Raw genomic sequence first — 25,743 nt, 5'->3', positions numbered from 1 at the left:
CTTAACCCAGTGCCCACTTGTGCGCTCAGCGCGGCCTGGCAGCTGCTCCCCAGGTGTTCCCTGCGTGAAGTCAGCCCCTCTGGTCCCGCCCCTTCGGCCATGCAAATGATCTGCGGGCGGGTGGGCCAATCAGGGGCTCGTGGCCCACTCCTCGCTCCTTCACCTGGCTGGCTGTAAAGGCTGTAGGGCGGGGCCTGGGAAGGGCAGGGGCTGTGGGGCGGGGCCTAGAAGGGGCAGACGAGCTGTGGGGCGGGGCCTAGGAGGGGCAGATGGGCTGTGGGACGGGGTCTGGGAGGGGCAGGCGGGCTGTGGGGCGGGGCCTAGGAGGGGCAGATGGGCTGTGGGACGGGGTCTGGGAGGGGCAGGCGGGCTGTGGGGCGGGGCCTGGGAGGGGCCGACCTGCACCTGAGGGAGGGTGGGGGCGTTTTCCCTACTCCAAATGACAGGGATGGCCTGGAAAGGGACAGCGGCCCCTGCAGTTCCTCTTCATCCCTGAGGTCAGGGAGGAAGCAGCAGTTGCCCACTGAGGTCTTTAATATCTTCCGGACACGTGGTCATTCCCCTTTTCCCAGGCCTTAAGCAGGCCCGGCATCTGCATGTGTAATGGCTTTGCTGTGGTTTCCTGCAGTTGTGTGTGATGTCTCAACGCATGGCAAGTGGTGGAGATTCTCATTTAAGGACAGTGAGCGAAGTTTCCATTTCAAAGTTTCGCTTCTAAGTGAAAAGGGTGAGTGACAGGTGTTGGGTGCAGCAGAGAAACGTGGGCTTTCTGGAGACTCGGGCCTAGATGATTCCCGCTGCCCCTGGGAAGTGGCTAAGCTGCCCCTGGAGATACGTGTCCGGCTGCACAGAGCACCTCCAGGCACAGGGAGGTGAGGCGTGGGCCCAGAGTGGCAATCAGTGTACTGGGCCACCCTCCCGCAGGTTTCCAGATGGAGAAGCCCCTCCCTTCTCCACCGAGCCAGCGCTGAGAGCAAAATACCGGCTTTGGAATCAGGCCTCCCCCGCTCTGGGCCTCTGTATCCTCATCTGCAAAATAAGCCATGGAGTTGCTGCCAGGACTCAGCCAGCCGCCTGGGCAGCACCTGGGCACGTGGCTGTGCGGCATGGCCGCAGGCTGTGGGGTCAGTGTTTCCCTCACCCACTTCTGATACCAGTCACGTCCCCAGGTCCCACATCAACTGCCTTCTGGTTTAACTCTCCTCCCTGTGCCTCCTGTTCCTTTAGCTCACATTGTGTGCTCTAATGGTTGACTTTGCTGTTTGAAATGGCCCCCAAGTATACTGCGCAGGGCTGTCTGCAGTTCCCCAGTGCACGGGCTGCAGCGTGCCTTACGGGGAAATGCACGTGTTGGATGAGCTTCGTTCAGACACAGCTTACAGTGCTGGGGCTGCACGTTCCCTGCGAGTGATCATCAATATCTGCCCCATCAGCTGTCTTTAAACTGAAAACACACGCAAGTTTATGCAGTGACGGGTTGACCCAACTGTGGCATCCCGATGCTTGCAGGACCCAACCCTGGGTTTCCCCAAGGGGTGCCCGCTCACAACCGTAATGAAGTGGGAGTGATGACTTTATAGACCAACCAATGACTCCGGGCCTTCTCAAAGGGCAGCAGGCGGGTGCGGGGACTGGGCTTAGGTCCCTGGATGGGACGGTGCATGCAGACAGGCGCCCGCTCAGACTGTGCTGGCTCAGCGGGGACCCACGGGCTCCAGGGGGCCCACGCACTTCCTCCCTGAGGTCCCGCAAAATGAGGGCAGGCACCCTTCACCCAGTAACCAAACCCACACCTGTGGGAGGCCTGGGCTTCTCTGTCCCCCTGCCAGGTGTCTTGTTCTGTCACTGTCCCCCCTCAGAGCCCCAGGCTGGCTTCCGGCCCTTCCACAGCCACACACCTTGGCCAACCTTCCCCGCCCCAGGGACAGCCTCAGGCAGGCGACAGGGCAGCCCAGTGTCCCTGCAGCCCCCACCTCAGCCCAGCTTCCCAGCCCTGGCTGTAATTCACACACAGTTTACCACGGTAGCCTTTTTTTAAAGGCACAGTTCAGTGGCCTTAAGTGCATTCACAAGGTTGTGCACACGTCACCATTGCAAATTTGCAAATTTGTTTCATCTTGCAGAACAGAAATGCTACCCCATGAATCACTAATTCCTCTCCCGCCTGCCCAGCCCGCCTGCCCAGGCCCTGGCGCCAGCATTTACTTTCTGTCTATGAATTCCTCGCCTGCAAAGGCCGCAGAGAGGTGGAATCACACAGGATGTGGGATGTGTCCTCGTGGGACTGGCTGGGTCCAGAATCAGGTCAGCGCCCAGCTGTGTGAAGGGAGAACAAAGGTGCACCTGATGGGGAAGTGGTGAGCGGAGCCCGGTGGGGGCGGGCGTGGGGGTGGGGCCCAAGCTCTGAGTCATCACACTCAGAAGTCCTCCCCACCTCGGAGCTGTCACATGCAGATCTACCTGGATGGCTCCCAGGTCCCGGGGCACCTGTTACACCAGGCTGCTCAGTGTTAACAGGGTCACCCCCAGGGCTGTCTTGGTGACACAGGGAAGAGTTGGTCCCCTCTGTCCTTGCGAGACGGAGCCAGTGTTTGGGGCTCAGCGTGATTCTGGGGGCCCAGCACCCTGCCCTGGCTTGGCCCTAACCAGCGAGGCGACTCAGGCAAGACGCTTGCTTGGCATCTCTGGGCTCCGGTCCCTCCAGCTGGGAAGTGGGCATAAGGTCCTGCTCCACGGGACTGGGAGGGCGGCCTGGGAAGCCCCGTGCTCGGTGCCCGGCCCTGGAAAGGCCCCTGACACGCACTTGCCACCCTTGTCTCCTCCCTGGGACCATAAGGAGTTGGGTGCTGAGGGAGCCTTTGGGGTACCCCCTCCACCCCCCTCCTGGCCTCTCTGTCTGGGTCTGGGCCTCTCTCTGCCCTGAACACCCAGCAGCTCTGCTGGCCCCGCGTCCGTGTGTCTAGAGCAGCTCCAGGTCCAGGGGTCTCGTGGCAAAGCCTCTGAGCCGGTGGCCTGAGCACTTTGGATCAGTGTCTGTGGGCGGTCTCCCCTCGGCTCCTGAGTGGGACCTGGGTCTGCTCTCTGCCCCCTGCCCGCCTCCAGGGAGCTGGGCCCACAGGCAGGCCTCCCCCGCCCAAGGCTGCCTCTTTCTGTCAACCTCCTGGGACAGCGTGTTCCTTGCACAAGCACCGCCTGGCCCCGGGCTTCATGCTGGGCCTGGGCCGTGGGGAGGGGCCCAGCCCGGCCCACCAGCCTGTGCTGCAGGTGCGCCCACAGGACACACGCCTCCTAGTGCGTGCTGTGACCCACAAACTGCTCCCCCTTGTCCACAGTGACCGAAGCCACAGCAGCTCCTGGCACTCAGCCTCTCCAAATCGATGGATGGACCCATCACCACAGGACAGCCCAGGGGCAGGTGTGTGCTAAGTCGGACCTCATTCTTACAAAGGTTGCAGATCAATTTCCCCACTTGCAGGTGGGGGACTGAGGCCTAGGGGGGCAGTGACTTCTCTCCAGCAGAGGCCTCTGTGGGCCCCAGGGAGCCGCGAGTCCACTCTCCAATGTGGGTCTCCGGTTCTGGGGGGATCGCTCTGGGGAGATGCTGACCCCTTAGGAGCTCATGAGGCAGCCAGGATGGAGCAGGAGCTGGGGGCAGGGAGGGGCAGTTTCTGCCTGCTGCCGGGTCTGAGGGCCACCAGCCGCCTCCTTCTCCTGTTTCCCAGGGGCCTGGGCCTGTGGCTCACTGACCACATGTTTAAACCACAGTGCTTAAACAGGTTGTCAGGGCTCGGAAACCACTTGCTACTGTGTCTTCTTCTTTTTGGGGGTTCCCTGCCGACACCTCCACGCTCGTCCACACTCTCCAGGGCAGTTCTGGGCTTCTCGTCCTTCTTGCTCAACCAGGGGCCCCTGGAGAGGTGGCCTCAGGTTCATCCTCACTCCCTCGCTCCTGTCTGCTCTGCTCCCATGACCACCTCCCCTGCGGACTGCCTGACAGAGGGATCTGGCAACTGTCCAAGTGTCTGACTGGCTCTCCAGAGGCCCCGCCGTCCCCTCGGTTAATCCGTGATCCCTGGCAACTCTACGCCACCATGGAAACACCAACAGGGGGCAGAACTCCCCACTTACGGCCACAGACTGACTCCCTCACATGTGCCCTGAGCCAGACCAGGAAGGCGTAACTGCCCGCTGTCTTTCTTCTTGTTATATTGATCTGACCTCACATTTTTAGAGAGGTTGCAAGAATTATGCAAAAATGGAACTCTCATGTCTCCTTCACCTAGACAGGCGTCCTCAAACTATGGCCTGTGGGCCACATGCGGCCCGCCAAGGACATTTATTTGGCCCGCTGGGTGCCGCTGCCTGTCCTGCTTAGCAGCCAACTCGTCCCGGGCCCGCAGTACACATAGGAATTTGTTCATAGTTTTTTTTTAAAAACTATACTCCAGCCCTCCAACGGTCTGAGGGACAGTGAACTGGCCCCCTGTTTAAAAGGTTTGAGGACCCCTGAAGAATCTCCCACCAGTGACATTTGCCGCATACACGTTCCTTCTAGATAGATTATAGATGATAGATGATAGATGATAGATAGATGATAGATGATAGATGATTGGTAGATAGATAGATAGATAGATAGATAGATAGATAGATAGATGATAGATAGATGATAGATGATAGATGATTGGTAGATAGATAGATAGATAGATAGATAGATAGATAGATAGATGATAGATAGATGATAGATAGATGATAGATAAATAGATGATAGGTAGATAGAGGGATAGATGATAGATAGATACATAGGTAGGGACAGAGGCAGAGAAGGAGACTTGACTTAGGGACTACTGGGGACTAGGTTACAATACCACGCCTCTGCACTCCTACTGGAATAGTGTCTTTCCTAAGAACAAGGACTTTTATGATGTAATCACGGTACAGTTTTCAAGATTGGTCAATGCCTTATCAACACAGGGCTATTGCTTAATTCACAGCTCACGTTCAAATTTTGCCCATTGTCCCTTCAGGCCAGGTTCAAGTCCAGGGCCACATACATTCTTAGTTGTCACATCTCTTTAGTCTCCTTCAAGCTGCCTTTGTCTTTCATGATCTTTTTTCAAGAGTACAGGCAAATTATTAATTAGGATGTCCCTTAGTCTAATGTAGTCCCTTAAATCATGTTTCCTCATAATTTCACTCAAGTTATGCATCTTCATCAAGAATTCCACCAGAGTGACGTGCATTGGTTTCCTGCTGCCGACAACGAACAATCAAAGATTTCCTAGGTCACAGCGTGGGAGGTCAGAAGTCTGCAGTGGGTTTCACTGGGTTAAAGCCATAGTGTCCGCAGGGCTGCCTTCCTCTGGAGCCCTTAGGGAGAACCCACCTCCCTGCCTCTTAGAGGCGCCCACATTCCTTGGCTCGTGGCCCCTTCCTCATCTTCAAAGTCAGCTCTGCGGTATCTTTAATAAAATCTTCTCTCTCTGCCTCCCTCTCTCCTTGCAACGTGGAAGTACAATTACATGGGGCCCATCCAGAGAAGCCAGAACAACCTCCCTATTTTAAGATCTTTAACACCAACAACCGTGTGGTGATTTCCAGGGCAGGGGTGACTTGGAGGAGAGTATTGGGGAGATAAGTGGTGATGGATGGAGACTTGACTTGGGGTGGTGAACACACAGTGCGGTGTACAGATGATGTGTAGAATTGTGCACCTGAACCTGTATAATTTTGTTGACCAGTGTCATACCAATAAATTCATTTAAAAAAAGATCCTTAATTTAATCACATCTGCAAAGATCTTTGGCACGTAAGGGAACACATCCCCAGGTTCTGAGTGTTAGGATGGGGCATCTTTGGAGGGCCATCCAGTCTTTCACATGCTTGTCCCCCTTAGGGGATCCTATCTGGAGGCATGTGACGCCAGTCTGTCCCATTGTTGGGACAATGTGACTTGGATACTTGGTTATGGTTGTATTTGCAAGGGTAACCCACTGCAACCCATTTTTCACTTTTGTGATTAACAGCCAATGTGAGGGCGATACTCTGAAACTATGAACTGTTCCTGGTCCCCACCAGATTGGGCCTCTATTGATGATTATTGGCTAAATCAGTTATTACTGAGAATCTTGCAAAGGGATTATCCATTCTCTACAGTGATCACTTAGCATTTAACATGAGGGAGCGCTTCGACGTCTCCATTTATTTATTCCTTTACCTCATGTATGTCCTCGTCGACTCTTATCGTATTCCATGAACATTCTCTTCTTAAAATGATTTGTCTGTGTGTTTACATTGTTCCAGCTTCAGCCAAGCTGGCTCCTGTATCCTTCGGACAAGTCCCCGTCATTTCTTCAACACCTGCTTTCTGCCGTCTGATGTCCCAGGCTCACATGGTGCTTGTCCTGCTCGGCCCTGCAATCAGTCATTTCCCCAGAGTTTTCTCCTGTTTGCGTGGAATGGTGTTTAGAAACCAAGGCCTTGGTGGTGGGTGTGCTCATTCCTTTTGGGCTTCTAGGCCCTGTCAGAGGACAGAGCTTCGGGATATAAATAAAACTAAATAAGAGTAACCGACACACAGCAACAGCTTTTCTCTCTTTGTCTATCTACACCCGTGAGTTCGGGCTGATCTCTTCCATTCCGATTCAGGGTTCATTCTAGCCTTCTGTCTTTCTGTATTCATAACGCGTTTCTCTGATGGTGAGGCTCTAACTTCAGTTATCGTCAGTATATTTCCTTGGCTCATTCCTACAAATCACAGAAAAGATGGTCGGGGCTGCTACACTATGCCACTGCAAAAAGTAGAGGTTAATATTTGCAGTCCTTTTGTTTATAGGCTGAGGATATACAGGGCGGGCTGAGTAGGTTTTTAGTTGTGAGTACGCCGAACAGTTTATTCTTGCCTTGTTATTTATGAACTAGAGGCCAGGTGCACGACATTCATTCACTGGTCGGGGGTGGGCGTCCCTCAGCCCGGCCTCTGCCCTCTCGCAGTCCAGGATCCCTCTCACCATCCGGGACCCCTCGCTCCTTACCACCCACCTGCTCGCTGCCCAGCTTCTGGCTGAGGGGCGCTCCCCGTGTGGGAGCACACTGACCACCAGGGGGCAGCTCCTGCATTGAGCGTCTGCCCCCTGGTGGTCAGTGCGCATCATAGCGACCGGTCGTTTCACCAGTTGTTCTGCTGTTTGGTTGATTTGCATATTAGGGTGTTATTATATAGGATTATTGTATTATTTTCCATCTGAACAACTGTAACCCTACTTTGGCCCCGCCCTGTATAGCCTAAGTCCTGTGTTCAAAAGCCCCTATTTGGTGTGTTTTCATGATTCATTGGAAATACGGTTCATTTGTTTCTGCTTGTATTTCATTTTCAGTTTTTCCCTCTAATGTATGATGAAATTTTTTTAGTGTACCGAAGACGAGAGCGGTTCCAAAATCAAATTTATACAAAACGATAAACTCAAAGCAGTATTGCTCTCCGCTCTTCCCCACCCACCCCTTGTAAATACCAATATCTAATCCGTGCTTCTCTCTTTCTCAAAAAGAAAAGGGGATAAAAGGAGATGCGTCAATATTTTCTTTTTCCCTCTTATTTCTTCTGCAAAAGGCAGCACCCTACATACACTGTTACGCACTTTGCATTTGTCACTTAACTGTGAATCTGGCAAACACACCAGAACAGTTCGTGGAGTTCCACCCCATTCTACCACCTTGTTTTTCTATCCTCACCTGATGATACCCTTTCCGCTGCTTTTCAGAGAGAGGGAGGGAGGGTGGGAGGGAGGGAGGGAGGAAGAGAAACATCGATGTGAGAGAGACAGACACATCGACTGGCTGCCTCCAGCATGCACCCTGACCGCACCCTGACCAGGGGCAGGGAGCCAACCGCAACCCAGGTATGTGCCCCTGACCTGGAATTGAACCTGAGACCTTTCGGAGCATTGGCCGGCGTCCTGACCACTGAGCCTACGTCTGGATCAAGGACTTTTTGTTTTTAAAGCCCACACTCCCCAGGGGAGTCTGTGACCCAGAATGCCAACTCATCCGCCCAGCGCCACCTGCAGCTCCGTCTTCCCACAGCTCACCTTCCTCTCCACCTGGAAGCTCCGTGGTGCACCCACTCCCCGTGTGCCCCACCTCCCTCCCGCCTGGGCTGCCTATCTGACCCACTCACTGTGTCCTGGGGCCCCGTTACTGTGTCTGCAGGGTCCCTACCTCCAGCCCCCCCCCCCCACTCTGGCCCTAGGAGAAGCTCTGTCCGTCCTGACTCCTGCAGAGAGGCCTCCCTCCCTCCCTAAGTCAGGAGCCCCATGGCCTTCAGCCCGGTCCCTGTGGACGCCTCTGGCCTGAAACTTGGGCTCCCCCGTCTCCACGTCCTGCCCCCACCCTGCTCAGCCTTTTCCTGGCAGAGCTCTCCTGGGTTCCCGGGTTTGTCTCAGTTTCTTCATCTGCAAAGTGGGTTGGCAATACGGTTTATGTCACAGGCCTGTTGCAAAGATAAAACAAAATGCCCTGGGGAGCGTGCTTACCCAGTGCCAGGGAGCTCAATACTTGCAAAGACAGGTTGCTGACCTTCAGAGCTCCCCTCCCCCACAGAGCCGCTCCTGAGCCTCCCGCCCCGCCTCCGGGAGAGAGGCCTCCAGGCGCCGTGCACCCTGCAGGGAACTGTGTGGGTCCTGGAGGGTCTGCCCTCTGGCCTGCCTCCGCTCAGTCTGGGACTGGCACAGGGCAGCCTGAGCATGGGTTCGAGTCCGCTGGCCGGGGCTGGGGTCCAGCTCTGCTCCCCGCTTCCCAGCCGTGTCCCCTCCCCTTCCCTTGAGCTCCTGGGGTGCATGTCCTCGGTTTTGCTTTGCTACTTCACTCATTCTCCTTTCCTCCCCACCTCCGTTCCCCTCGCCTTGCACTCCCCGCAGACAGACTCTAATATATGGACTGTGTGGCCCTCCAAGCCCTCTTCCAGGCAGTTAATATGTTATTTAGAGAAACACAGTCCTGCCCGGGGTGTTCACATGAGAGGCACCGTGCACTTAGCCTCACTGGTCTTTGGCCCATCAGCACCGAGGCCCGCCGACTGCCCATGGTGGGTACTCATCCGTGGGGGGCGGGCAGTGAGGAAGTCTGTAAGACCCCGCCCGGGGCCCCTCCCCTGGGCCCGCCCCCATCACCCTTGCGAACACACTGGAAATTTCTCTGGGGTACTTCATGCCACCAGCTGCCCCCAGTTACAGGACGCGGGCAAGTGTTCTTGGAAGCATTTCCTGGCTGTGCCAACCAGCTGGACGTGGGCACAGAGGTCCCTACGCACACAGCGTTGCGAAGGCGACTCCGAGGAGAGCGCTTGGCTCGGGGTGGAGCCTGCTGGCCCGCCCTCAGCCGCCCAGGGCCGGGCAGCGTTTGCGGGGCAGAGGTCAGGCGGCAAGCTGGTCCCATTTCCCCGGGGCCCAGTCACCGGAGACCTGGGGCGGCGATCCCGTGATCCGATGCAGGGCAGACTGCGGGGGCGGCGCCAGGGCACCCAGGGCGCGCGGGCGGTTCTGGGACACACCTGGTGCTCACCTGGAGGAGAGGGGGTGGTCGCAGCCCGGGACCTCATTGGCTGGGGCGATGGGTGACACAGCCCAGGGACCAGCGGTCACCAGGGGCGGGGCCGGCTCTCCCGCTGAACTCCACATCTGGACTGCCCTGCCCGCGCCACACTAGACCTGCGCTCCACGTCCTGCGCCCCATCCCGCAGCGCCCGCCACCAATCCCCCTTCCCCCCCCATTCGGACCTGCGCTGGTCCCGGCCCCACCGCCATGAGCTGCTTTGAGGAGGAGGGCGGCTGGAGCCTGTCCTTCAGCGGCGCGGCCTTCCTGGGCCTCTACCACGTGGGCGCGACCCACTGCCTGCGGGAGCGCGCCCCGCGCCTCCTCCAGGGCGCCCGCCGTATCTACGGCTCCTCGGTGGGCGCGCTCAACGCCATCTGCATCATTATGGGACAGTCCGTCGGTGCGTCGGGGCACAGGCAGGCGGGGGACCGGGATCTCCCAGCCTCCGCAGAAGCTGACTCGGATGGAGGGGAGGGGGCGGGTGCGGAGGGAGGGGTGTCCCAGGGCCCGTGCGTCCTGCTCAGCACGCTCCGGTGTAATCCTTCTGAGAACCCTGAGCACTGGGACCAGGGCTCCCCCTTTTCACAGAGGAGGGATGCCAGGCTCAGAGCCAGGAAGATGCTCTCAGGGTCACTCGGGGGCTAAAGGTGGGACAGAGCATTTGAACGCAGGGCGGGGCACAGAAATTCTGAGCAGAAGCGGGGGGGGGGGGGGGGGGGGCACTCCCTGGCACCCAGGAGGGAAAGCCAGCCTCCCAGCCGGCGTGGCGGGCGCACCTGGTGGCTCAGGACCTGTCCCCGCCCGCCCGCAGAGTTCTGCTGCGACCAGCTGCTGGGCCTGGCCAAGCAGGTGGAGCAGCTGAGCCTGGGCGTGTTCCACCCCGCCTTCGCGCCCATCGAGCACATCCGGCGGCAGCTGCAGTCCTTCCTGCCCAGCGACATCCACGTCCTGGCCTCCCAGCAGCTGGGCGTCTCCCTGACCCGCTGGCCCGACGGCCACAACGTCATCATCACGGACTTCGCCACCCGGGACGAGGTCATCCAGGTGAGTGGGCTGTGGGCCTCGGGCCTGGGGGCAGGTGGAGGGACGCCAGCTCCTTACCAGCGTGACTTCATTGAAATCGTTGTCCGAGGAGCGCGTGTCGGGCAGCATCCCTAGATTCTCGGAGCTCCCAGCAGCAGCCCTGGCAAAAGGGTGGGCTCCACAGCAAAAGGGTGGGCTCCACAGCAAAAGGGTGGAATCTGAGACGGGCCTGCGTTCAAGTCCCTTAACTTTGAGAATGTGGCTGGGACGATGCTCCTGGGCCTCGGTTCTGTCCCCGGGACCCGGGACCGATAACTCCCACCTGGTGGGCTATCCTGGCGTTAGGCGGTGCTCGGAGCTGTTCTGAGCACAAGGAGCGTGAACAACGGTTCCGGGGACTCTTGTCTTCCCAGGCCTTGGTCTGCACCCTGTACGTCCCTTTCTACTGTGGGGTGATCCCCCCCGAGTTCAGAGGGGAGGTAAGTGGCCGAAGCCCTGCCCTGGGCTCTCAGCCCCAGGCTCCTGCTGGGGAGAGGTGCGGGTGGAGGACACCAGCACTCCCTGAGCACCTACTGTGTGCCAGCCTCGACCCTGCTCCCGGGGTGCTCAGAGAGGGTACTCTAGAGCACCCTGAGCTAACGGACCTAGTGACTCGGGCGGCCACAGGGTCACCGGCCGCGGCCCGCCACTGGCAGGTGCTCCTGCGGAGTGGCCGGAGGGGGCGTCCTGAGGGCAGCACTGCCTGCCCCAATTGCAGCGCTACTTCGACGGCGCGCTGAGCAACAACCTGCCCTTCGCGGACTGTCCCAGCACCATCACCGTGTCGCCCTTCAGCGGGACAGTGGACATCTGCCCCCCGAGCACCTCGACCAACACGCTTGAGCTGGACGCCTTCAACGCCAGCTTCCAGATCTCCACCAGGAACTTCTTCCTGGGGTTCATCTGCCTCATGGCGCCCAGCCCCGAGGTAGGCCTGGCCCTGGTGGCCAGCCTCGAAGCGGTTCGAGCCTCGGCCATGATCGAGGGCCCTGTGTCAGACTCTGTGCCCCTGAACCCTCCCCGCAGCCTCAGGGCTGTTGAGACACATGTCCCGAGTCTTACAGTCAAGGTCTCGAACCCATAGCCTGAAGCGCCCCCCCCGAGCGGGTGTGGTGTTAGACTGGGCCCCGACAGGGCAGCGCCAACCCTGCTGGGCCCGCCGGTGCTCCCCCGGGTCAGGCTCTGTGAGAAGGTACAGTTATCATCTCCGTTTCTCAGGAAAGGACAGCGCAGCTCAGAGAGGTTAAGTGACTTGTTCGAAGTCACACAGCCCAGAAGCTGCAAAGCCAGGTTTCAAATCCTCAGCCAGCCGTCCATGCTTCTTCCTGCTGCCCTAGACTGTGGCCAGATTGATCAGCTGTGTGGAGGCGAGGTGTACACTCAGGGAACGACAGACAACAGACCCGCTTTTCCCGTTTTGCCCCTCAGTATTTCTGGAAAATAGGTAGTTTGACAACCAACAGGTTTTTTTGTTTTCTTATATTTTATTGATTTTTTTTTTTTTTTTTTTTTTTACAGAGAGGAAGGGAGAGGGATAGAGAGTTAGAAACATCGATGAGAGAGAAACATCGATCAGCTGCCTCCTGCACACTCCCCACTGGGGATGTGCTCGCAACCAAGGTACATGCCCTTGACCAGAATCGAACCTGGGACCCTTCAGTCCCCAGGCCGACGCTCTATCCACTGAGCCAGACCGGTTAGGGCGACAACCAACAGTTTTTCATCAGAAGGTGCCCCTCCACCCCAACCAGCCGGGCCCTCCGCGGTTCTTCACACTCTCCCGGTTGTGTAGGGTTTCATAATATAAGAACCAGGTCGTGGGACACAGGGTCGTTTTCTCGGACCCTCCAGAGGGTGGGTGGACAGACATCTCAGGCCGTTTCACAGACAAGGCCATGAGGCGCTCAGGAAGGTCGTGTGGCCGTCCTGAGGTCACACAGCAAGCGGAGGCGGAGCCACTTCCTGGCCCACAGGGGCCCCTTCCCCACTGTGGGGCTCTGACCGAGCAGCTGGGCGTGGCCCCAGGGTTCCTCGGCCATCTCAGGCCGGTCCTGGCAATGAAGACCAAAGAGATCCATCCTCCACTGACCGATGGGCACCAGGCACCGGCCCAGGCATCCTGGGCCCCAGGAGGGAACTGAAGCCAGAAAGGGGAGGGGCTGGAGCAGGAGCCCCAGCGGGGGAGCCGCAGCGGAGGGAGTGGAGTGAGGTCCCCGGTTCCTCCCTGCCCAGCGCTGGGCCCAGGGCCCTTGAGTCCTGCCGAGCGGTCTCCTGGGGAGCGGCTGGAATCACTCCCGTTGAAGACAAGTCTCCGGCCTGTGACCATCAGCTGGCGGGGGGTCTGGGCCTCCCCCATCCCGCCCTGACCTGTGTGTTGGCAGGTGTTGGTCCACTACTGCAGACAAGGCTACCTGGACGCCCTGAGGTTCCTGGAGAGACGCGGTAGGTGACAGCCTGTGCCGCGCCAGCTCGGCCAAGGGTGACCCTGAGCGGGGGCGGCTGAGAGGCTTAGAAAAGACAGACAAGAGAACGAAAGCTGCGTCTCGGTAGGACGCTGCTTCCTGAGCGCCAGCGCCCACAAGCCGTGTCTTTATTTTATACCCAGATGCCACAAGGCAAAGTGAGGGCGTGGTCAAGATGTTCACAACTTTCTCGTGGGTTTCAATCCTCCTCAATTACATGCACCTGAACTCTATCACGCAGGCACGGGGGGCCACGTGTTCGGACCACAGGTTCAAGCTCACAACTCCAGCTGTTGGCTGTCATTGTGCGGGGCGGCTCTGCCCTCCACGCTGGGACGTGCACGTGGTCACGAGAGGACTGTGCCCTCTCATCAGTCCGAGGCTTGAACCTGTCCAAACGCTGTAGCCGTGCCCCACACCAGCCACCACAGGAGCTGGGACCGTGCCCTCCGTGAGGCCCAGGTGGACGCTGCCTCTGGGCATTCGAGGTTTTCTGTGTCTTGGCCCCCTCACCCTCTTCCTCAGAATCTACCCTGTGTTTGGCTGAGCCGGGTGCTGGGGGCCCAGAGAGGAATTCCACATGTGTCCCGCTCTCGAGCTGCCCACGGCCTGGTTCAGGGGGACAGACCCAGAGGGAGACGTCTCCCCAAGGAGACAGAGGGATGCTCAGCGCTGAGGGAGCCGAGAGGAGGCACCTGACCCAGCCTGGGGGCTGGAGTGGGCAAGGAGGGCTTCCTGGAGGTGGTGACAGATAAGCTGGGTTTTCTCTAGTTGGGGAGACTATGGGAAGGTTGAAGACAGAAAGGAAGAGGACATTCTACTCAGATTCTACTCAGGGAGAAGATGAGCAAGAGCAAAGGAATAGAGGCCAGCACCTTGAGAGACCATCACTTCGTGTGGCTGCAGGAGTGTGTGTGTACGTGTGTGTGTGTGTTTGTGTGTACATGTGCGTGTGCGCATGTGCATTCATGGGGCAGCGTGTGTGTGTGTTCATGGGGCAGCGTGTGTGTGTGTGTGTTCATGGGGCAGTGTGTGTGTGTGTGTGTGTGTTCATGGGGCAGTGTGTGTGTGTGTGTGTTCATGGGGCAGTGTGTGTGTGTGTGTGTGTGTTCATGGGGCAGTGTGTGTGTGTGTGTGTGTGTGTTCATGGGACAGCGTGTGTGTGTGTGTGTGTTCATGGGGCAGTGTGTGTGTGTGTGTGTGTTCATGGGGCAGTGTGTGTGTGTGTGTGTTCATGGGGCAGTGTGTGTGTGTGTGTGTGTGTGTGTGTGTGTGTTCATGGGGCAGTGTGTGGGCCACAGCGGGCTTAGATGTCGTCCCACAGGGCAATGCTCTTCAAAGTGCTAGAGCTGAGGTTCGAACCCAGGTTGTCTGGCCCCAAAACCCAGGTCCTCGCTCCCCCCCCCCCCCCCCACTACGGCCCCAAACACACAGCCGCGAGGAAGGGTTGGCTGAGCACTTACCTCCCACCTGGACCTGGGCGAGAGCTTAAGGTACTCGCCCAGTTCTCAGGAAGCCTCACAGAGCAGGCCTTCATTTCCCCATCCCCAGAGAGGGGAACCGAGGCCCGGGCTGTCAGGTCACAGCTGACAGGTGGTGAGGCCAGGATTCGAATCCCGGACTGGGTCTCCAGGGTCTGGGCTCCGATGAACCACCAGAAAGTGAAAGAGAAAAAGTCAAAAAGGAAAAGAGAAAGAGAAACAGGAAGCAGCGAAGAGCTGAGGGGAGGCATCTCGGTGAGCTGTGTCCCTCCTGTGGTCCCTCCGGTGGCAGGCACGTCCTCACAGCGGCGTTTGGCCTGAGAGGTGCCGACAGGTGGCAGCGCGGCGACCGGGGGCGTCCCTGTCATGGGGAGGCTCTGTGCTGACCGCCACATCCCGCCTCTCGCCCGCCAGGACTCACCCAGGAGCCGGTGCTGTGGACGCTGGTGTCAGAGGAGCCCCCGGCCCCAGCCCATGGGACCCGGGACACTGGCCAAGGCCAAGGCCAGAGGGCGGCGGGCCTGTCGCTCAACTGGGCAGTGCCCAACGTGCTGGTCAAGGATGTGCCCGACTTCGAGCAGCTGTCGCCCGAGCTGGAGGCCGGTACTGCCCGTTCCTCCCGACTTGCTCACCCGCAGGCACCGGCACTCAGGGCCACTCTGCATCGGGGGCCTGGGCCCTGGGGGCACTCTGGTCTGGAAGAGGACGGGACTCTCTGAGTTCCTGCTAAATGCCAGGGGTGCCACGGGGCTCTTCCATGTGGTCACTCACTTCTCACTACCCCTGCGGGCCTGCGTGGGGTCTCCTCACCCCGTTTCAGGGATGAGGAAACAAGCTCAGGGCGGGGAAGGGACTCACAAGGCCTCAGAGCCTGCAGCCGGGGGATTCGAACCCAAGTCTGTGCCTGAGAAAGCCAGGCCTTTGCCCACTGCCCGGGGGTGGGGGGCAGGAGGTGCTGAGGGGCACGGGGGGGGGCACATACAGAGGGTACTCTAGACTCATTTCATCATCTCAACAATCCTCTGAGGACGGCACTGAGTCGTCCCCGTTGTACAAACGTGGAAACCAGAACACAGAGCGGTTAAGTGACGTACCCAAGGTCACACAGACAGCAAGTGGCAGAACGAGGATTCTGCCTGGTGACCCCAATGTCACAGTTGCAATCAGGTGTCCCACAGACAGCTGCAATGGTGCTGGTGGGGTGGGTTGGCATCTAAGTGAAACACGGAAGGAGCTAGCTAGGCAAAGAGCGGGGAAGACAAGAGTCCAGGCCGCGGGAACAGCATGTGCAAATGTCCTGGGGTTGTGTGGCGGGGAGAAGAGCTGGAGGCCCCCGTGGCTGTAACAGTGGCTGAGGGGCTAGGAAGCAGAGATGAGCTTCGAGAGGCTGGGAAGGTTGGGTGTGTGGCCTAGAGGAGAGAGATGGGGCCACCGAGGGGTTTACTGAGGGGCAGCCCCTTCCCCCCTCTCAGAGTTCCTGGCTATTCTGAACTCTAGTGATTACTGCCCAGCGGGTCCATGACTGACTAATGGATCACGCTGCATTGCTCCTTATTGTCAGCTTGGGGGGAAGGCTGAGGCAGGAGGCTGGGAGGAAAGATGACGGTGGTGAGGCCAGAGCAGGGTCAGTGAGGTGGGCAAGGGGATGGAGGGATGAGGGACCACACAGGGCAAGCAGCAATGGGCTCTAACGTGTGCTGAGCCCTGGGTATGAGCTTGGCGTTCTGCAACCCTGGCCCCATCCCTGGCCACGCGGGGGCACCAGAGAGTCGCCTCTTGGATAGGGCACCGCAGCCAGCACCTGGGGATGGGGAGGGGCGCCCCCTTCCGGGAACGGAATTGTCATCTGGCCTGGCCCTCACAAGCACCCCTTAACCCTCACCTACCTGCCAGGAGGGTGGGTCCTGCCATTGCGGGGAGGCAACCTGGGCTCGGGGAGGGGAAGGCACGTGTCGCGGCCACGGCAGGGCATCTGGGGGCTGTTTGGGACTTGGTGTATGTGACCCCTCCCCGCACCTGTGTCTAAAAGCACCGGCCAGAGTCAGGTTGGGGGCAGGTGGCCGTGCCATGGTCCGGCGCAGGGGTCTGGGCGCTGGTTCTGCCCCAGCAGGATGCAGGCCCCTTCCACCGGGTCAGTTAAGGGGATGGAGGGCTGGGAAAGGGTGGTCCCGGCCCAGCTGAGTCACTGCTGCGGTTAGTAACACTGCTGGCTGCTGTTATGGAGGGAGGTGCGGTGTGGGCACCTGGTCCTTCTTGGGCGGCCGCTGCAGACTTTCCAGAGAGACGGGCGGGAGAGGGGTCCATCCTGGCCCTGCCACTTCCTAGCAACGGTCTTTGGCAAGTCCCTTCTCCACTCTGAACCTCTGTCTCCTCTTCTGTGAAAGGGCCACACCCTGCCCGTTTCTCGGACGGTGATGACACCGGCTGAGGGCCGGGCCCCTGCTGGCTCCCAGTGGGGCCTGGTCTGTTTTTTGCTCTGCAGGGGTGTGGGGGGCGGGCGCCCTCTGTGGGCTGCAGGGTGGAGAGGAGCTGGTGGGCACGCTCTGCCTCTCTTGCAGCCCTGAAGAAAACAAGTAGGAGGGACCCCAGGCCCTGGGCCCGCTTCCGCCAATCGAGGCCGGGGAAGGCGCTGACCTACCTGCTGCTGCCCTGCACGCTGCCCTTCGAGTTCGTCTACTTCCGGGGCAGAAGGTGAGGCCAGGCAGGGGCTGTGGAGGAGACCAGTGCCCAGGGCAGGAAGGGCGGCTGGCACACCAGTGGGCAGAGCCTGGCTGGTCTCTCCACGCTGCCAGTTGTTGGCTGAATGACCCAGAGGGCTCTCGGGGGCTGGTTCCGAGGCTGTAGCTGCTGTGGACCCGCCGGGGCCTCCTGGTTGGCGCCCAGGCCCCTCCCATCTGTAGGACCTTGGTCCCACCTGTCAGAGCCTCAGAGACCACGTGCTATTTTTGAAAATAACTCTAGGGGCTGGTCTGGCTCAGCTTTGCTGTGTGGCCTGGGCTAGGTCTCTTAACCTCTCTGGGCCTCAGACTGCTTGCATGGCAGGCTGGCTGTGGCCACGCCCTCTCTACGCATTCTAACTCTGCTGACGAATGGAGCACTCTGTGCTGTTCCTTTATTCTAGCAAGAGTCATCAAGGGCTTACCAGGGGCCCCGCCCTGGCTGGAGGCTAGGAGGCAGCACTGACCCAGACCCCGGCCTTGTGGAGCCTGGCAGGGCACAGGTCATCACACGTTCTCTTGTGTAATCACCGCTCTGCCTGGAGGTGCCTAGGGAGAGCTATACTGGCTGTGAGCCTGGATGGCTTACACTAGGGACTACCTGGTCATGGAAGGCTCTCTAGAGGAGATAACTTTAAAAAAAATTTATTATTGATGTCGAGAGGAAGGGAGAGGGAGAGAGGGATGGAAACATCGGTGAGGAGAGAGAAACATTGATCGGCTGCCTTCTGCATACCCCACACTGGGAATCGAGCCCGAAACCCCAGGCATGTGTCCTGACCAGGAATCGAACTGTGACCTCCTGGTTCATAGGTCGATGCTCAACCACTGAGCCACGCCAGCCTGGCTAGAGGAGATAACTTGTGAGCTATAATCTGAAAGACGAATAAGAATCCACTAAGCAAAGAGGGAAGGGAAAAGCATTTCAGATGGACGGAACAGCATGTGCAAAGGTCGGGGGCAGAAGGGAGTAAGGCTCGTTTGAGGAGCAGAAAGGGAAGCCTGGGCCTAGAGGCGGGGAGCTGTCCCAGATGGGGCTGGGGTGGCCGGCAGGGGCTACAGGGCTCCATAGCCGTGCGAGGACGCTGCTCTTTCCCGACGGTGGTCGCAGGCAGCGCGGGGACACTGGTGTCCTGGGAGATGTCCTGGGAGATCTGCATTTTAAAGACTCTCTGTTCCCCGGGAGAAGGCCTGTGACAGCGGGCGTAGGTGTCTGTCCTGCTCCACATCGCGGTAATGACGGGGACAGTCCCGCCGTTTAAACGGCTTGTGACCCAGAGCTGGGAGAGAGCCTTCTGCTGACTGCACCGCCTCGTGCTGAGCTGTGAGACGCAAACCACAGGCTGAAATAAAAAAGGATAAAGGCAAATTCTCGCCTTTTCAGTTGAAAAGGAAATCCAGCTACGAGCACTGCTGGGGAGGCCTGCCCAGACCACGGGGACAGCCCTGCTGGCATTTCTGTCACCTGCACAGAGGTGTAATCATAGAGGCAGAAGGGCCGGAGCAAGGCAGGCGACAGTCCGGCTTATGTGCTGCTTGTCACATGGCACTGGGACTGTCTGCCCAGTCTGAGGCCTGGTTTAGAGGCCCCGCTAAGGGCCATGAGGTGGGGAGGGCAGTCCAGTGAAGGTGCCGGCCATGTGCTTTCTCCGCCACAGCTGCGTGGCCGGCCCTCTGCCTGGCTGCTGGGCGGAGAGCGCATGTAGGGGTGCGGAGTGGGGAGCTGGCCTGGGGAGAGGCGAGAGGAAGGGACGGAGATGGGGGAGGCTAGGAACTGCAGGCGAGGTGACTGCCCTTATTTGGCAGGTGAGAGAGCTGAGGCCCAGAGCGGCTCCCAGCCCCACCCAGGTCACACAGCGGAGAAGCAGTGGGGCTGGGTTACACCCCAAGCCAGCCTGACCCCCAAACCCTGCCCTGTCCTCCCCTGCACTTTCTGCTCGTGCTGTGGAGTCCACTCTCAGGGCCTGGCCGCCCTCCGAGTGAGGAGTCCATTCCGTGTCAGTCCCCGGCCCCTCACTCCCTGCAGGTGCCCTGCGAGGCTGAGCTGTGCCTGGCGGAACCCGTGCTTCCGGCTGCTTCTCACCCCCAGCCCTTTCCTGTAGCCCTGGTGCCTCGGGTGCAGGGATCCCCACTCCGCTCCGGCCCATGGGGAGCGGGGAGGGTGGGCTCCGCTGGGCCGACACTCGATGAAGCTGTTGCTGCCCCCTCCTCCAGGCTGGCCCTGTGGCTGCCCGACATGCCGGCCGACCTGTGGTGGATGCAGAGCGAGCTGAGGCGCATGGCCCTCTGGGTGTGCTCCAGGATGAGGGACCAACTCCTCGCCAGGTTCAGGTGAGGCGCAGCTGGGTGGGCAGAGCCGAGCGGCTGTCCTGGGGGTGGGCGCCAGCTGCTCCCCTGACCCTGGGCAGGCAGTCCACAGCGCCCTGGGCCCGGCCAGCCTGCAGGACCCTGGGGGCTCGCCGTGCCCCCTGGAACCTTCCCATCACTCCCAGCTCAGCCAGACAGGGGCTCAGTCCTTCCTTCCTCATCGCGGGACTTGGGGGAGGAGTGGCTGGGCTCACTGGGGCCAGGCTGCCCCTCATGGCTTCCCCCTGCCTTTCCCCCACCCCTGGCTCTGACCACTGCTCTCACTGGCTTCTGCTTTCTCTGCAGCCCACCTGTCGCCAGCCCCCTCCCACCGAAGGCAGCTCCTCCCGCCGACCGGGCCCAGAAGCCCATGCCCCCTGCCCATCGGGCCTGAGGGGCACCAGGCTGGGCCGGCCCGTGAATGGCCTCTCCCAGTCTGTCTGGCCCTTGTCCTGGGTGCCCATGTCCAGTCCTTGAGTGAGGCCTGGTTCTGACTCAACCTCCGGAGCTCAGAGGTTGAGTGACATGGCCGGGAGGACTGAGGGGCGGCCTCCCTTCCTCCTCTCAGGCTCTTGTCCCAGGTGGTGTGGGTGGGTGGCCCTCAGGAGCCAGAGGGGACCCGCCAGCCCCCTGGAGCCCCTGCTCCTCGGACCTGGCTCCCTGGGGCCCAGTATGTCTTTCTGCGGAGAGGCCCAGCCTGTTGGTGTGTCCTGGTCACCGTGCGCCCAGGTCACCTGCCCCGTCTCATCAGAGGGAGAAAGGAAGCAGAAGCGATGCACATCTGGGTTCTGGCCTTCCCTCTGGGGCCTGGCGGCGGCGCTGCTGCGGAGAAGGGTTGGTCGGTCAGGCGCCTGGCAGGGCTGCTGGCAGAGTGAGCTGAGCACTTTACAAGGCGCGGAAGATGCTCACCCCTGAGATGGGGAGCAGATGGAGTGATGGGGTGCTGTGCCTGCCCTCAGATCCTTTCTCTGAGTTCTCTGTCCTGCACCAGCCCTCGGGCGTGACCCCCATGGTCAGCTCACTCCTCAACCTCAATCTCTCACTTCCTACTGGGCCCACCCAGCGGGAGCCCAGAGATGGGAGGGGAGAGGAGAGTGGTTAAAAGGATTAAAACCTTTTCGGAATCCCAGCTGTGTGTGCCTCTTTGGGGTGCCCACCGGCGGCCCTTATGACATCAGGCAAGTTCTTTCCTCATTTCCTGTCTTTAAAACCAGGGGTTGGACTAGCTGGTTTGCACGGGGCCTCCAGCTCTACTCCAAGCCCCTCACATAGACAGTACCACGCGGTCAGATGCAGGAGTGGTGATTCCAGGAGGCATCACCACAGAGGAACGGGTTTCTGACGGGGTCTCTGTGGAAGCCTAGAATTTGGGTTGGCAGAAAGTCATTCCAGGAGAAGGGCCTGTAGGTGCCAAAGCAGGTGGGGGTGACCCATGGTAAGTTACACTGACAAGGAATCCGAGGCTCAGAGGGGCGAAGTGCCTTGTCCCAGGCTCCACAGCCAGCCGGTGGTGGAGATGCCATTCAAGCTCAGGTCTGGCTGTGGTTCCCTCCTGTCTGCACTTTAGATGCTGGGGACACATAGCGATTCCGCTCAGGACTCTTCTGCAGAGATTCCGATGTAACTGACCTTGACCTGGACCTGTTGGAGCAGGAGTGTGGTTGGAGCCTGTCGTTCGTGGGCACTGGTGTCCTCAGGGACCACCCTGTGGGTGTGACCATCTGCCTGGGTCAGCACCCTGTGCCTCAGACTTGCTTGACTCTATCTGTGGCAAGCAGGCTGGTATGTGCCAATCTGTGGCCGTGGTCACATGATGCTAGGGGGGCAAGCTGTGACCCAGCACTAAGTCCTGGTGACCTTAGGCATCCCCAGGCAGATACTCCAACCCTGCTGAGCTTTGCATCTTACCCATACATCTGGTTGTGTACATTGACCACTTTGTGGTGATGTTAAGAAGTAGCCTTTACTTTTTAGTTGTGTTAATGTATTGGGCATATGTTTCCACGTGGTTCTTATACTTTATAGATCATCCTATATAATAAAGAGGTAATATGCAAATGGACCATCACTCCAACACAAGATGGCTGCCCCCATGTGGACACAAGATGGCTGGCAGGGGAGGGCAGTTGTGGGCAATCAGGCCAGCAGGGGAGGGCAGTTGGGGAGGACCAGGCCTGCAGGGGAGGGCAGTTGGGGGCAACCAGGCCTGCAGGGGAAGGCAGTTAGGGGGGGACCAGGCCTTCAGGGGAGGGCAGCGGGGGGGGGACCAAGTCTGCAGGGGAGGGCAGTTAGGGGTGACCAGGCCAGCAGGGGAGGGCAATTAGGGGCAATCGGGTCAGCAGGGGAGCAGTTAGGCATCTATCAGGCTGGCAGGGGAGTGGTTAGGGGGCAATCAGGCAGGCAGGCAGGCGAGTGGTTGGGAGCCAGCAGTCCTGGATTGTGAGAGGGATTCCAGATTGGAGAGGGTGCAGGCTGGGCTGAGGGACAACTCCCCCCCCCCCCCCCCCGTGCACGAATTTTGTTCGCTGGGCCTCTAGTCCTGAAATAGTTATAAATGAAATGACACAATGCATGAGATTTTCTTCAAAATAATCCTGTGCGGGGAGGTGAGTGAGAGTTGATGAAACATGAGTTGCTAGCACTTGGCACTAGGTGACCAGTACATAGAAGTTCATTACACTATTCTCTCTAATTTTATGAGTTTGACGTGTCTATAATAAATGAGTACCTACCTTAAAACTTGGATAGTACATACAAACAGAAAACTATGCATCAAGATAGCACATAAAACTAAGCAAACGCAGGGCGACCAGCCGTCATGGGGAAAGGCGGTGGGACCTGGGGAGCTGTCCAGTTCAGCACCGCGGACAGCGACCCGCGGCCGCCTTTCCGCCCAGCGTTCCAGCCGCCTCAGCTGCCTTAGGGATGGATGTCAGAGGGCAGAGGACTTCCGGGTCCACCTTATTTAGGAAAAGGCTTTTCAGGACAGAGGCTGTCCAGCCTCTTCCGCAGCCCAGAGATGGAGCGTGTACACCAGCGGGCAGACCAGGCCTCGGTGGGCAGCTCTGTTTCAGAAGAAGCTTCTGTTCCCTGCCCTTAAGGATATCAGTCAAAAAACGAGCCATCGTATATGTGTGTGCCTATTTCGGGGGTCTCCATTTAAACACATGCCTTTGCTTATGCCCATCCCACACTGTCTTGATTTATAGCTTTCCTATATAGCTTTTAGAAGCAGCTTGTTAATTTTTAAAAATACATTTTTTATTGATTTCAGAGATGAAGAGAGAGAGAAAGAGAGAGAAACATCAAGGATGAGAGAGAATCATTGGTCGGCGTCCTCCTGCACACCCCACACTGGGGTTCCAGCCTGCAACCCGGGCATGTGCCCTGACCAGGAATTGAGCAGTGACCTTCTGGTTTATAGGTGGACGCTCAACCACTGAGCCATGCCGGCCAGGCACAGCTTGTTAATTTGTACAAAAGGAGCCCATTGGGATGTTGCTTTGGATTACAGAGACTCTATAGAGGAATCTGAGGAGAATGAGACTCCTAACAATGGGTCCCGGTGCAAGATTAAAGTGTAGGCCTTCTTGTTCAAAAAGCAGGGGGAAATGCTGTCCAAGGTACTAAGATAACTTCCACAATCTCCCAACCCGCCAATGTGTTTATTGTCTGCTCTGGGTAGTTCATGTCACTCTCTCCAACACTGCGTTACTCGTAGGGCACCTGCAGACCCGCACAAGGGCCCGGGGGACAAGCCCCATGACTCCACTGGCTGCCCATTTTCTCCTGTCGGCGGCGGGACCCACACATCACGCCCTGGCTGGGAGCGGGGAGCTCAGTCAGGCATCTCCCCTTCCCACAGGCCTGCCGCCCCAAGGGTATTGCAAGCTCCACACTAGACAAATGGGCACCTGAATTGGGGGTGGGAGAGAGGCTCACTTTGGCTGATTCACCCACCAAATGCCCTGGGTGCTGCCAGTCGAGGACAACGCTGATAATGACGGCCGTAATCATGCCCCACTCTGAGATGCCATGGTGGGGGGGGTGAGCATTCTTCTCAAGCCCCCTGGTCCATAGGGAGGGGCGAGGAGACAGGCTGTGCAGGGCTGGGGCGCTGGAGGACAGAGGAGCGGGCAAACAGGAACTTGTCCCGAGCAGGCGGCAGTGGGTGGAACCGCTCCGGCTCCGAGGCTCCAGATCCTCAGCACGTGCTCCATTACCCCGTCAGACTGCACATATAGAGCACAGGTTCAAATAAAACGATTACGAATCTCAAAATGGTGACCACAGAGCATGAAACCCCACGTGCAGGGCCCCCTGGGCACAGGGCCCTGCAGGGGTCCTCCAGTGGCATGACCATGAAGCAGGCCCTATTTGTCCATCTCTGTACCCATTTCTGTCTCTATCCACAGCTGCAGGCATATCTCTCTGGACATCCATCTCTATGTCTACTATGTCTAAATCATCATGTAACCATCACAGAGCAAGATAATGTTCCCAACACGCTGGAGGGCCCTCCCGTGTCTTTTCCCATTCAGTCCTCTCCCTCGGACCCGCATTCAGCACGTCTCTGGCCTTTATCACCATAGATTAGTTTTGCTTGTCTTTGAACTGTATGTGAATGGGACCATATGACATATCGCCTTTTGTATTTGGCTCCTTTTACTCATCATTTAAAAAAAAACACATATATTTTTATTGATTTCAGAGAGGAAGGGAGAGGGAAAGAGAGAGAGAAATATCAGGGACGTGAGAGAATCACGGATCAGCTGCCTCCGGCACGCCCCACACTGGGGGATGGAGCCAGCCGCCGGACATGTGCCCTGCCGGGGAATAGAACCCTGACCTCGGGGTTCACAGGTGGACGCTCAACCCCTGAGCCCTGCTGACTGGGCCTCTTCATCATTTTGATTGCAAAGCTCACCTGTGTTGTTGCATATACCAGCAATTCTTCATGTTGTTAACAACACGGTGGCAGGTATACCATTGTACGAACACGTCACACTTTAGCCGTTCTGCTGCTGATGGATGTCCGAGTTGTCTCCAGTTTTTGTCTAACATGTGCACATTGTTCCTAACTTGGCCTTGCAAGCTACTCCTGTGTCCTTTTGACAGATCCTTATCACTTTTAAGAACTCTTTTTTTTTTTTTTTGGCCCAACAAGATGTTTTAGGCTCATCTCGTACTTTCTTTGCCCAGCCCTGGAATTGACATTTTCTTCAAGAAACGCTGCTTCCTTCTGGTGGGGAAGTATTTAGAAACCAAGAAGACCTGGGCACTGGGTGTGCCTGCTGTGACTGGAACCCCCGTGCCAAGGGCCTTGTCAGCAAAGATAAGAAATAGTTTTAAAAATAATAAACTCATATCAATACCTCAGGTTCCAGTTCAATACCACCCGGCTCTTCCTTGCCTTCTTCCGCAGTGAGGACCCCCACGTGGAGCATCAGCATTCATTCACGTGAGATAATAGATATAGATACAGATATAGATATAGATATATATAGAGTCAATGATTGGATGAGAGTTTGTACTAAAACCTCTTTAGAATTGTTGTTCTCAAGTTGTTGCCTGCTTACGAAGTGCCTTATTCAAAGCAAATTTGGGGGTGCTATCTGGAGAGTGTCCTTTTAGGTCTGCCATTGGTCCTGGAAAGCTGCAATTACCCTTCCTCTCCCCCCCCCCCCCCCGCCCTAGGAGATTATGGAGACTGTCTTTCATAGCACATGTCACCACCTGAGATTATCCTGGTTATTCACAAATGTAAGCCCCAGAGGGCCAGGAGCCTGGAGCCGTGCCTGGCACAGGTCAGATGCTTCCTGAATATGTATGGAAGGAATGAAGGAATCCTTAAGGTCACTTCTGGCTGCAGCATTTCCTGAGCCTGTGTTGAGCGCTTGCGGGATGATGGACTCAGTGGTGGGTGAATGAAGGCGTGATGGAGGGATGCGGACTGCAGGCCGGGCGGCTGGGAGGCTGGGAGGCGGCGGTTGGGCAGGGGTCTGCCAGGGTCCTCCTCCTAGGGGGTGGGTACCAGCCGCCAGGTGTGGGGCGGGGCGGGCCCTGAGGCTTCAATACGTCACGTCT

General features: G+C 58.2%; 1 protein-coding gene across 1 annotated transcript; it reads left to right on the top strand.

The window, feature by feature from the left end:
• Positions 1–9,795: 9,795 nt before the first annotated feature.
• PNPLA5 (patatin like domain 5, triacylglycerol lipase) lies at positions 9,796–20,050 on the top strand (the record flags this gene model as incomplete). Its single annotated transcript, XM_080660097.1, has 9 exons — positions 9,796–9,988; positions 10,400–10,632; positions 11,025–11,090; positions 11,369–11,578; positions 13,032–13,092; positions 15,008–15,196; positions 17,152–17,284; positions 19,525–19,641; positions 19,963–20,050. 9 exons carry the CDS (start codon positions 9,796–9,798, stop codon positions 20,048–20,050), a joined length of 1,290 nt encoding a protein of 429 aa, XP_080516223.1.
• Between the last annotated feature and the right edge of the window lie 5,693 nt (positions 20,051–25,743).

This window comes from Plecotus auritus, assembly GCF_963455305.1.
Source record: "Plecotus auritus genome assembly, chromosome: 3".
Classification (NCBI taxonomy): Eukaryota; Metazoa; Chordata; class Mammalia; order Chiroptera; family Vespertilionidae; genus Plecotus; species Plecotus auritus.
The sequence above is the reverse complement of the archived record's forward strand: the minus strand, read 5'-3'. Positions and strand labels throughout refer to the sequence as shown.